The 12,710-nt window shown below is 40.3% G+C and overlaps 2 protein-coding genes across 9 annotated transcripts in view; one reads left to right on the top strand and one right to left on the bottom strand.

The window, feature by feature from the left end:
* The first annotated feature begins 1,008 nt into the window (after positions 1-1,008).
* Positions 1,009-4,508, top strand: LOC118370504 (gamma-glutamyl hydrolase-like). The gene is made up of 9 exons (XM_035755542.2): positions 1,009-1,287; positions 1,662-1,770; positions 1,931-1,981; positions 2,096-2,180; positions 2,293-2,431; positions 2,624-2,730; positions 2,829-2,919; positions 3,033-3,167; positions 3,367-4,508. The coding sequence occupies exons 1-9, from the start codon at positions 1,200-1,202 to the stop codon at positions 3,483-3,485; spliced, it is 924 nt and encodes a 307-aa protein (XP_035611435.1). The 5' UTR covers positions 1,009-1,199; the 3' UTR covers positions 3,486-4,508.
* A 156-nt stretch (positions 4,509-4,664) lies between these two features.
* LOC118382565 (dipeptidyl aminopeptidase-like protein 6) overlaps positions 4,665-12,710 on the bottom strand; it is a 337,979-nt gene continuing 329,933 nt past the window's right edge. For all 8 annotated transcript variants that reach the window (XM_052503586.1, XM_052503605.1, XM_052503594.1 and 5 more), the window contains 6 exons: positions 12,156-12,210; positions 11,174-11,273; positions 9,177-9,235; positions 8,975-9,047; positions 8,807-8,880; positions 4,665-7,161 (listed from right to left, as the gene is read on the bottom strand). In XM_052503586.1, the coding sequence (XP_052359546.1) occupies positions 7,012-7,161; positions 8,807-8,880; positions 8,975-9,047; positions 9,177-9,235; positions 11,174-11,273; positions 12,156-12,210 (511 nt within the window). In that variant the 3' untranslated portion in view covers positions 4,665-7,011. The remainder of the gene's footprint in view (positions 7,162-8,806; positions 8,881-8,974; positions 9,048-9,176; positions 9,236-11,173; positions 11,274-12,155; positions 12,211-12,710) is intronic.

The raw sequence follows: 12,710 nt of genomic DNA on the forward strand, positions 1-12,710 counted from the left end.
AAGACAGATTTTGTGGCTGTTAATTTGGGGAATCAGTTTTCCCCTTTTCAATGCGTCATGAGCTTTATGCATCCTGCTCTACACCTCTAAGAAATAAACACCTGAGGGCGCCAAATACTTAATACTGTGGGATATTTTTCATCTCCGCCAACAGAAACACTTTATAATCTCATCCTTATTATTTAAAAACAAAAACAAATGGATGAAGAATGGATGCATTTATCTAATCCATCCCATCATTGTGGATGTATACATGTTTTGTCATTTTTGTTCCTCATATCATAACATTGTGAGGAACAAAAACTGCTGAAACTGCTGTACATGCCACAATTTTTTGTTCAACTTGCAGTTATTATATAGAATAGCTGTTCATATGTGAGATTAGCTGATATATACATTACAATTATTATATTTAACGTACAGTCCAATCACAGGTGGTTGTGGCACCTTACTTGGGGAGGGGCTCATTGTAATGTCTGGAATGGAGTAAATTAACTGGTATCAAACACATGACACACATGGTTCCCGTGTGTTTGATACCATTCCACGGTCTCCATTCCAGACATTATTATGAGCCGTCCTCCCTTCATCAGCCCCCTGTGAGTCCACTATATTTAAAAAGAAATTGTAAATTAGGTGAGGTCTTATTTTTTTGTATTTTCAATTAACCAACACTTTTAGAACAATGAAATATATTGTTATTTTCAAGTTGTATGGGCACTTTTAGAAGATAGAGAAAAAACTAAAACCTGTCCTCTACAGTTTGAGCTTTTATTTAGTCTGAAAACTGTAATGTCCATTTTATTATGCTGCCAGTAAAAACATGTGAAACATTTTCGTAGCAGGTTGTTTTAGGATAATTTGCGCAGTAGTTTATGATCATTAATGTAGCAGGAACATTCATTCATTGCCTTTTCTCATTTGGTTATGTCCCTCCTCCACCGGCTCTCCTTCCTCTCCTCAAACCATTGGATGATAAAGCCAAAGGTCCCACCCCTCTGACCTTCTCCAATGGGTTTTGAGAAAGAGATGAGGACGCCAGCACTATGCAATTGAGCTCTTCCTCATGAGAAACAAACTGTATGCAACCGATAGCAATGTACTAGTTTCCAGTGTCATCAAGTCCTCTTTAGACGGAGAAGCTCGTTTCAATTTTTTACAATAACAATTTGATCCACACGTGGAAACACGTTTCGGAAATGAGCAATTTTGCCCTACTGTTTTGTTTTGCTTTCTTAACTTTGTCCTCGTGCACAGCGCTGAAGAGGAACGACGAGCCTATTATCGGTGAACTTCTGCATCACATGACTAAGAAACTAAAGCGTTACATCATGTATTTATTATAAATTATTCCCTATATCATTAACACTGCCTAATATATTATTATGTGAGTTTAGAACGTTGCATAACTAGTTCGACCTCTTCAAAGTCCGTCTGATATCAAAAACATCAACCATATGGCCACAATTAGTCCTTAGATTGATAGGTACTATTCTATAAATGTAACCCATTCGGAGTAGGCCTAACTTACCGTACAGGTTCTTCTTTCCAATCAATTCATATTTTATTACATGACATTTTTTTTGTAGCTTTACTGGAAATACGTAAACTTTATTAAACTCATTGTAACTCACTTCCAAAACTATCTGCGATTTCCTAAGGTGTTTTAGCGCAGGAGGTATACTCGCCTCGACCGCAGAATGCGTCTTATATAGCCGCATCGTATGTCAAGTTCCTGGAGTCTGCTGGAGCAAGAGTCGTCCCTGTGATGTAAGCTTCATGCAGATTGATAATGAACTATATTTGAGCACTTAACAGCTTTTCAAATATTGTTCTGAATATCTCATAACATTTGACTGAATAGACCTAATGTTAATTTCCCAACTACTTTATTATGAACCTCTGACACACTTTTCTGTGATTTCTACAGGATAAATAAGACACTGGAAGAGTACAAAACACTGTTCAACTCCATTAATGGGTAGGTGTCAACTATGCTATTTGCTGTACAAGACCCACTGTTGTGGTGTTTTTGTAATCTTTTTCCCACTTTTATTTCTTTAAAAAAAACGAACTACATATTTCCCCCCTGTAGAATACTCTACCCTGGTGGAGGTGTTAGCATCCTCACATCTGGGTATGCAAAGGCTGCTAGAATCTTTTATGAGCTTGCCATAGAGGTATGACATGCTCCTTTTGATACTTGCACATATTGTAGAGCTTCATTTTAACTTACCAAATATGTGGGGGGAAAAACCTGTTCTCAATCATTTTTTGTTGTTGACTTTTTAGGCCAACTCAAGGGGTGACTATTTCCCTGTATGGGGCACGTGTCTTGGATTCGAGGAATTGACGTACCTGACCAGTGGAAAGATGCTTCTGTCCCACACCAATACCAGTGGTGTGGCATTGCCACTGGTGTTTACTAACAGTATGTTTTATATGTACTTGCGTGTATCACCATGATACAGACATAAGAGAAAAGCATCACTCATCACATTTGACCAGAATTACATTTCCCAAATGGAACCGGTTCACTTATCCAAATGCTGCAAGAATGCACACAGCCTCACCGAAACAATAATCTGCAACCTGAAGTAATGTGAAATTCTTTCACTTTCAGGATCAAGAGAGAGTAGGATGTTCAAGGGCTTCCCATCAGAGCTCCTGGATGCACTGGCCTCTGAGCCAATCACTGAAAACTCCCATAAATGGAGTCTCACTTTGGCGGTATGTGCATTGTGTCTGTGTACAATCACCAAGTGATAGGCTTTTCTGTATCCTCTGTAGCATTAATTGTGAACTATTCGTGCAACATTGCAATCCAGATTTATAACAGCAATGCAGACCTTAGGAAGTTCTACAAAGTCCTGACCACAAGCAGTGATGGGATAAACGAGTTTGTGTCAACTATGGAAGGTAAAGCACATTGTTCTAACTTAGCAAACAGTAGTATATATACAGTAACTTATACTGGAACATGTACTTGCATAATATAATTTTCAATGATAGGTTCATTGTTTTCTCTGTAGCATATAGCTTCCCCATCTATGGAACCCAATGGCACCCTGAAAAGAATACATTTGAATGGACAAAGCCGTACATTCCACACTCTCCATTGGCTGTAAAGGTTACTTTCTTCATGGCCGATTTCTTTGTCAATGAAGGTAGTTATAGTAATGTGTTGCAAAATGTCACTGAATCTATCGTGTTTGTCTCAATATGTAGCTTGATGTTATTGTAACATGGAGAGTTCTTGAATGTGCCCCCCTTGACTGAAGCATGAAGGGTGTGGTCAAGATCGAACTCCACCTGTTACAATATGTTTCAACCACTAATCTATGCCACTGTTTTTTTCATTAACAGCTAGAAAAAACTTTCACAAATTTGAGGATGAGGAGGTGGAGAAGAGGGCACTGATATATAACTACAATCCTGTGTACACTGGAATCAAGTCAGCCTTTGAACAAATATATTACTTTTGAAACGAGTGTCTTTTTGATATTAAGTAGAAATTGTGGACAAATATTGAATTTTAAAAGCCTGTTATTAATAACTATTGATTTTTTAAATATTAATAAAGACTTCCTGAATTGCCAAAGATGCCCTCTGTGCATCCTCTGTGACTTCTAGGAAGATGTTAACCCCAACATTTCTCCAAGTTCACCATCATTGTAAAGCCCTAGTTATTTTGTTGCTTGAGTCATTTCTGAAGATTATTTATTTAATGTTATTAGTAATTTATTTTAAGGTGAAGAAAATAAAATAAACTCCCACATTTTCAGGTCAACTCTGTTACTTGAACCGAACTCTTTGATTTTTTTCCCCCCGAGACATTGCATATCTCATTGTCATGTCAGTGTAAAAGCAGGTGAGCTGGTTCTACTCTTTTAACCCATGTTCTGGTGTTTTGTGGTGAAAAACTGAGCAGGTCGAGCACAACACTTCAACCCTGTTACCCATAGATGGTCAGGCTGGAAAGGTTATAACAATGGTTTTTTTTGTGAAGTTTGAATTCAACTGCCCCTCCCTGTTGTACACAACAAGCTTCCATTCCCCCCGGTCACAAAGAAATGTATGGCTAAGGTAGTCAACCCTGTTACTTTATTTGGCACTATAGTTTTTTTTTTAACCTCTGGAGATGGGGAAATTTGTTTCATTAAGTTGAACATGTGCTCTTTATGACAATGTTAAAATAAGTGAAATAAAATAAATCAAACTTCTCAAAAGGAACCTAATTGGTGGAACGACCCAAATTATTGTTCTTAATGGTACTGATATAAACCTACAATCCTGTTCACTGGAATCAAGTCTGCCTTTGAACAATATAACTTTTTTGTGAGTATGTAATTTAACATGTTTATTTCAATAATTGTAATGGTATTTATGCGGCAACACTTAGATGTACATTTCTGTCAATTAAAAGCTTAATGTTTGATTTGTATATTTTGGATTAAAGGTTTTACAAAGAAAGTAGGCTGAGAACAATAAAGTTGTTCGTATGACTATGGATGTCTATGTTTTTGAACAAACCAAAAACAATCTTATTCTTATATTATCCAACAAAACAGTTGGTTGATTTGTGTAGCTTGAGGATGAAATGGTTTTCTATGAAACAATTCAAAGCAGAGAACATTCACAATTGTGCAATAAGAACCAAAATAGATAAACAACTTTTTATTCTAATATTTACCCCCATGCCACAGTTGTCTCTTGTAATATTTTGGGTCACTTGACAAAAGTCCATCTTCACGTTCAATCTCCAGTGTCAGAAAGTTCACCAGAGCCACTGACGATAGCAACGTCCACTTTAAACTCAAACCAAGGACAGAAACAGGAGAACAAAAATACATGTAACTTTCAAAATGCATTTATGCACAAATAACACTCAGATATTAAGAGACTAAAATGACATTTGAGTAACATTTACACATCAAGCTGACGAGACTGGGATCTCAATCACGATACTACTGTAAATGTAATGCCAGTATGGAACATTCAAGATGTCAAAAATACTATTTTGAAATGGAGCTATTGAAGATTGCATTGAGTTGCAAATAACTTGATAACATGCATTGACAAAGTAACAGGAATGAGCATTCAGATAAAATGACAAATTAAAAATGCAGACTCGTGCCTCAAGAATTCAAATTTTTAGAATTCCTTTGTATTTCATAGTGTAAAGATTGTGATAATGATTCTAAGCTATTAATGACCTTATATACACAAATGTACTACTACTACTACTTTTGGCCATACAACACCACCAATTTTAAAGTGGCACCTCAAACCCACCCATGGGTTTGAATTGTAATACTGAGAGGGGTTGGAATGCCACAACATTTACTAAAACATAACCATTTTATGTGGTCGTTAGCCAGACAAACAATTTCATTACCATTTCAACATCTGTAAAATAATGTAAGGATACATGCAACTACTACTGTTTACAACCATTTTGGAAATTGGTTATATTTGGAACTAGAGAAGACCATTTCTTACTTGACATAATTCCATACGTACTCTATGACAACATTACAACGTGTTCAAAGTTCAGAGTGAAGGTTTAACCATCAGTAGTTGGTGTCATGGTCAACAGAACATTTCTTTACAATGATCCATGTTGTATTTTGTTTTCACAAAAGGAGTCCATAAAAAGGACCGCTTGCTCCCAAAGTAAGGCACAGTGACTAAAATATATTATGCTTCGAATTTCAAATGACTGGAGGAGAACAATTTGCAACAAAACCAAGACAAAGTGAATCAAGAACAAACCTGATTCGGTTCACATCCTTTTTATGACATGGAAAAATGAAGACTACACCATTTAAATACATACTTGAGGCTACAAGAAGATTCCAAGATAAACTTGAACACTGAAAAAACAAAGTTTCGATGTCCAAAGAAAGGAATGTTTAATGTGCTACTTGACAAAGGGACAACCGACACAAGCACAGTCCGACATGAAAAGGTCTCTTCAAGATTTTCAAAATAGGAGCATTCCCTTCTCCACAGACACCCACACCCCAGACACTGGGCTGGAGCCAGTTTGACCCGTCAGATACCATGTGGAGTCTGTATCTTCGACCACAAGTTTGTGCTATTAAGTCTCCCCTCCTCACTGACTGGTAAAGTTTGTGCTATTAAGTCTCCCCTCCTCACTGACTGGTAAAGTTTGTGCGATAAAGTCTTCCCTCCTCACTGACTGGTAAAGTTTGTGTGTGGATTTTGATGTTCCTTCCCTCCCACCAGTTGTTTGGAATCCAAGGAGCTTGTCCTTTTAAACATAAAATGACCAGAGAATGCCTATTCCTGGCACCTTTTCAACACGTTCCAGATATGACATCAGCTAGTGGTCCTTCATCGTAATGTATTCATTGTGTCGATGTCAAAAAAATGGCTGCCGATAGTCTCTTGTGGAGTCGTGCTGAATCAAAAGGTGAGGGAGAGGAGGAGAAAAACTGAGGATGAGGAGATAAGCAAGCGTCTGCAACGCGGCAGTCTCAGGGTTGATCTGCAACGCGGCAGTCTCAGGGTTGATCTGCAACGCGGCAACTCAGGGTTGATCTGCAACGCGGCAGTCTCAGGGTTGATCTGCAACGCGGCAGTCTCAGGGTTGATCTGCAACGCGGCAGTCTCAGGGTTGATCTGCAACGCGGCAGTCTCAGGGTTGATCTGCAACGCGGCAGTCTCAGGGTTGATCTGCAACGCGGCAGTCTCAGGGTTGATCTGCAACGCGGCAGTCTCAGGGTTGATCTGCAACGCGGCAGTCTCAGGGTTGATCTGCAACGCGGCAGTCTCAGGGTTGATCTGCAACGCGGCAGTCTCAGGGTTGATCATGTGGAAAAGCAGGGGGAACACAGAAGGTGAAAATTGAAAAAAAAATAACTAAAGAGGGTTGAAACCAAGAGAAGGTTGCATATTATGTGGATTGTGAAACCAAGTATGGGGGCTGGAATTGTGCTTAGGCGTAGACTGGAGCTCTGTTTTGGGGTGTTGGTTTTGTCTGGGCTAACCCTCTTCCTCAATCTCCTCCTCCTGTCTCTCCTCGAACACCTTGTCCGGTAGCCGGAAACACTCCTCAAAGAAGTTGACCAGCGACTGGCTGAGGTGCTGCTGCGTGGCCTCGCTGTGGATGAAATGGCCCTCGTCTGGGTAGATCTGAGTGGGAACACAACACACTGGTCACCATACATCCATTCATATTGCTCTGGATGCTATAATAAACATGTTATTATTATCATCATCATCTAAGCCCCTTCAAAGTACACTATATATACACAAAGGTATGTGGACACCCCTTCAAATGAAATGGATTCGGCTATTTCAGTAACACCCGTTGCTGACAGGTGTATACTATCGCACACACAGCCATGCAATCTCCATAGACAAACAATGGCAGTACAATGGCCTTACTGAAGAGCCCAGTGATGTTCAACGTGGCACTGTCATAGGATGCCACCTTTCCAATAAGTTAGTTCATCAAATTTCTGCCCTGCTAGTGGTGCCCCAGTAAACTGTAAGTGCTGTTATTGTGAAGTGGAAACATCTAAAGAGCAACAAAGGCTCAGCCGCAAAGTGGTAGCCCACACAAGATCACAGAACGGGACCGCCTCGTGCTTAAGCACGTAAAAATTGTCTGTCCTCGGTTGCAACATTCACTACTGAGTTCCAAACTGCCTCTGGAAGCAATATCAACACAATAACTGTTCGTCGGGAGCTTCATCAAATGGGTTTCCATGGCTGTGCAGCCACACACAAGCATAAGATCACCACACGTTAATGCCAAGCGTCGGTTGGAGTGGTGTAAAGCTTGCTGCCATTCAACTATGGAGTAGTGGAAACGCTTTCTTTGGAGTGATGGCAGTCGGACAGACACATCCGGGTTTAGCGGATGCCAGGAGGACGCTACCTTCCACAATGCATAGTGCCAACTGTAAAGTTTGGTGGAGGAGGAATAATGGTCTGGGGCTGTTTTTCATGGTTCGGGCCCCTTAGTTCCAGTGAGGTAAATCATAATGCTACAGCATACAATGACTTTCTAGACAATTCTGTGCTTCCAACTTTGTGGCAACAGTTTGGGGAAGGCTGTCACGCCTTGGTCGTAGTATTTTGTGTTTTTCTTCATGTATTTGGTCAGGCCAGGGTGTGACATGGGTTTTTTGTATGTGGTGTGTAGATAGTGGGATTGTAGCTTAGTGGGGTGTTCTAGTTTAGTCTATGGCTGTCTGAAGTGGTTCTCAATCAGAGGCAGGTGTTTATCGTTGTCTCTGATTGGGAACCATATTTAGGCAGCCATATTCTTTGGTTGTATTGTGGATGATTGTCCTGAGTGTCTTGATGTCCTTGTTCGATGTTAGTTGACACAAGTATAGGCTGTTTTCGTTTCGTTTATTGTTTTGTAGTGTTCGTGTTTTGTCGTGTTTACGTTTGTTTAAATAAACATGGATCGCAATCGACACGCTGCAGTTTGGTCCGACTCTCCTTCACCATATGAAAACCGTGACAAAGGCCCTTTTCTGTTTCAGCATGACAATGCCCCCATGCACAAAGCAAGGTCCATACACAAATGGTTTGTCAAGATCGGTGTGGAAGAACTTGACTGGCCTGCACAGAGCCCTGACCTCAACCCTACTGAACACTTTTGAGACGAATTCGAAGGCCGACTGTGAGCCAGGCCTAATTGCCCAACATCAGTGCCCGACCTCAATGGATGAATGGAAGCAAGTTAAATTGGTGCACCTTATTGATGGTAGCCATTCTATACATCCCATTTCTACGTGTCATTCTGGGAAGGTCCTCTCACCTGTAGAGTGTAGTTTGCTTTTTCATTGATCAGCTGGGAGATGAATTTAGCTGTGTGCTGGAAATGTACTTTTTCTGGTGAGAGAAAAGGAGACCAACACATACCATCTTATTGTTAAAAACATAAAAGCATTTTGTTAGGCTAGAAAGGTTTTCAAGGATCTCATACCATCTGCTGTTGGATGAACAATCAGAAACTTCTTGTCTAGGAACTGTGATGCCCTGTGTGCTAGATTTGCCATCTGTGGAGAAATTACATAGATATTATATTTTATGATACACAGTATTACACTGATGTTATATTACAAGCCAATAGAAAAAACACAGCTCATACATGAAGTTCAAGTGAAGGCTGAATAAAGAAGGCATACCGCATATGCTCTTGGGTCAGGCTTGGGCATTCCCAGGTATCTCTCTGAAAAAGCTGATGCTGGAAGAGAGGTTGTCAAAAGGAATCAATTCATTAGATCCTATCAAGGTACGTAGTGGTTTCAAATAATAATAAAATCCAGAGAATCACATTGTAGGATTTTTAATGAATTTATTTGCAAATTATGGTGGAAAATAAGCATTTGGTCAATAACAAAAGTTTATCTCAATACTTTGTTATACAATGGGGCACAAAAAGTATTTAGTCAGCCACCAATTGTGCAAGTTCTCCCACTTAAAAAGACGGGAGAGGCCTGTAATTTTCATCATAGGTACACTTCAACTATGACAGACAAAATGAGAAAAATAAATCCAGAAAATCACATTGTAGGATTTTTAATGAATTTATTTGCAAATTATGGTGGAAAATAAGTATTTGGTCAATAACAAAAGTTTATCTCAATACTTTGTTTTCTATCCTTTGTTGGCAATGACAGAGGTCAAACATTTTCTGTAAGTCTTCACAAGGTTTTCACACACTGTTGCTGGTATTTTGGCCCATTCCTCCATGCAGATCTCCTCTAGAGCAGTGATGTTTTGGGGCTGTTGCTGGGCAACACGGACTTTCAACTCCCTCCAAAGATTTTCTATGGGGTTGAGATCTGGAGACTGGCTAGGCCACTCCAGGACCTTGAAATGCTTCTTACGAAGCCACTCCTTCGTTGCCCGGGCGGTGTGTTTGGGATCATTGTCATGCTGAAAGACCCAGCCACGTTTCATCTTCAATGCCCTTGCTGATGGAAGGAGGTTTTCACTCAAAATCTCACGATACATGGGGCCATCTTTCCTTTACACGGATCAGTCGTCCTGGTCCCTTTGCAGAAAAACAGCCCCAAAGCTTGATGTTTCCACCCCCATGCTTCACAGTAGGTATGGTGTTTTTTGGATGCAACTCAGCATTCTTTGTCCTCCAAACACGACGAGTTGAGTTTTTACCAAAAAGTTATATTTTGGTTTCATCTGACCATATGACATTCTCCCAATCTTCTTCTGGATCATCCAAATGCTCTCTAGCAAACTTCAGACGGGCCTGGACATGTACTGGCTTAAGCAGGGGGTCACGTCTGGCACTGCAGGATTTGAGTCCCGATTTGAGTTCCTAATAATTGCTCCCACAGTTTTTCTTCAAACCAAGCTGCTTACCTATTGCAGATTCAGTCTTCCCAGCCTGGTGCAGGTCTACAATTTTGTTTCTGGTGTCCTTTGACAGCTCTTTGGTCTTGCCCATAGTGGAGTTTGGAGTGTGACTGTTTGAGGATGTGGACAGGTGTCTTTTAGACTGATAACAAGTTCAAACAGGTGCCATTAATACAGGTAACAAGTGGAGGACAGAGGAGCCTCTTAAAGAAGTTACAGTTCTGTGAGAGCCAGAAATCTTGCTTGTTTGTAGGTGACCAAATACTTATTTTCCACCATAATTTGCAAATAAATTCATTACAAATCCTACAATGTGATTTTCTGGATTTTTTCATAGTTGAAGTGTACCTATGATGAAAATTACAGGCCTCTCATCTTTTTAAGTGGGAGAACTTGCACAATTGGTGGCTGACTAAATACTTTTTTGCCCCACAGTACCTAATATATATACACACACACACATATGTCTTGTTATACCTCAATACACAGCAGAAAATACTACAGATGATGTTATGTGTAGCTGTAGTTCTTTAAAACTCCTATACTTATTTCTATACTTATTCATTCTTGTCAGATGAGCTCTCAAACACATCCATCTTTTCAGATAGAAACCATAGTCTGAGATTAACAGAGTCATAAACCCCCACACCTGCTTCTGCTGTCATCCACACTTCCCTCCCAAGTATCACTGCTCTCTCTCTCACATAGGCACATCTGTCTGGCACTGTAGTGTTGGCGTGGGAGGGGTGTCTGCTCCATCATGTTGATAAGAAGCATTTACACACACACACACACACCTTACCGTATAGGTCAAAGTCCGTGATGGGTGAGAGGGCTACACCACATTTCACCGGGGAATCCTCAGCGCTGAGTAACAGGCTGGTCACATAGCCTCCATAAACCTGAGACAGACAGACGGACGGACGAACGGACAGACAGACGGAAAGCAGAAATCCTATATCAACACAAGGCTTCTCTAACTGCTGCCTACAGACAGATACCCATTTCAAGCTCGGTTTAAAGATTGAGTTTGGAGACCCAAGAGCAGTAGATCATTAGCCTGGTCACAGATCTGTTTGTGCTGTCTTGCCAACTCCTATGGTCATTGTCATGCTATTCAACACATTGAGCACAAACAGATCTGGGACCAGGCTATTTGACAATGCCCCTGATAATGAGTAATATGAAATATCCCATGTCCATTACTGCAAGTTGCAGCTTCCTCCATAATGTATGTTTCCTGTTATGGATGATTAGTTCCAAATAATGTTTGGCCTTCTGGACTCTCTAATACATCAGCAGCCAGTAGGAGGACTTGGCCAGAGGCAACAGAATTAAGCTTCTCTTCATGAACATCCTATCAGAGGTGTCAGAATCTATTAAAACTATATCTATTTGGTCCAAAGGTAAATGTTGAGCTCGCAGCACACATCTGATCTGTCTTTTTCCTATGTATTTTCAACACACAATTCCAGCAATGCAGTACATAAGAAAACCACACAGAGTAGGCATAAACACTGTAGCTGTCATTTACAGCTTGCACTTCAGTTGAAGAGTGTAGCTGGCAATCTTAATATGACACTCAATATGTTGATATGAACGAGCAAGATTCAAGAGCATCCCTAGTGATTTCTATACTTAAAACAAGGGTGGTTAGTTAGCACATCAGAGTTGGCAGATAGATACTGAACAATACAAGGGGTTCAAGGGAACATTATCCACTTCAGATGTAACTACATGCAACCAATTAACCTCATAATTATCAGGAGAAAAAAGTATCTTACTTTGCCGAAAGCTCCAATCCTGGTCTTGTCAACGTAGGGCTCTTTAGATATTATACTGAAATGCAAGAAATTAGATTTGGATTACTTCATCTAAGAATGAAGACTTCCTGATCCTGAGTACCCCTTCCAAGAGTTTCTGCTCAGTTATTTTGCTAGCTGTCCATGTCAAGGCTCGTTAGCACCCGGCTGTAATATAGAAAGGAGAAAATCCTGATTTGGCGAGGTACAGGCCGGCGGAACATAACAATAATTTAGCCACAAACTTTATAGCCTCAGCTGCCTAAACGTTAGTTACCTAAGAGTGTGTGAATAAATTATTTTTCCTTTACACATGTCAAATCACTACACATTTCCAGACCTCTGCCGATTGGCTGCTCTTCAGTTCATATGACAGTGTTAGGGCAGTCTGTCTTGTGACAGAGAAGTCCAAGGCCTCACACTTCCCATCATGGATTTAACAATGGTGGAAACACCCTCCAGCAATTATTACACCAATCCAATGCTTTTAAATCCATGACTGCAAGCGCACCACTTAGGAGAAGGGTGGAGAATCAG

Source organism: Oncorhynchus keta, chromosome 4, assembly GCF_023373465.1.
Source record: "Oncorhynchus keta strain PuntledgeMale-10-30-2019 chromosome 4, Oket_V2, whole genome shotgun sequence".
Classification (NCBI taxonomy): domain Eukaryota; kingdom Metazoa; phylum Chordata; class Actinopteri; order Salmoniformes; family Salmonidae; genus Oncorhynchus; species Oncorhynchus keta.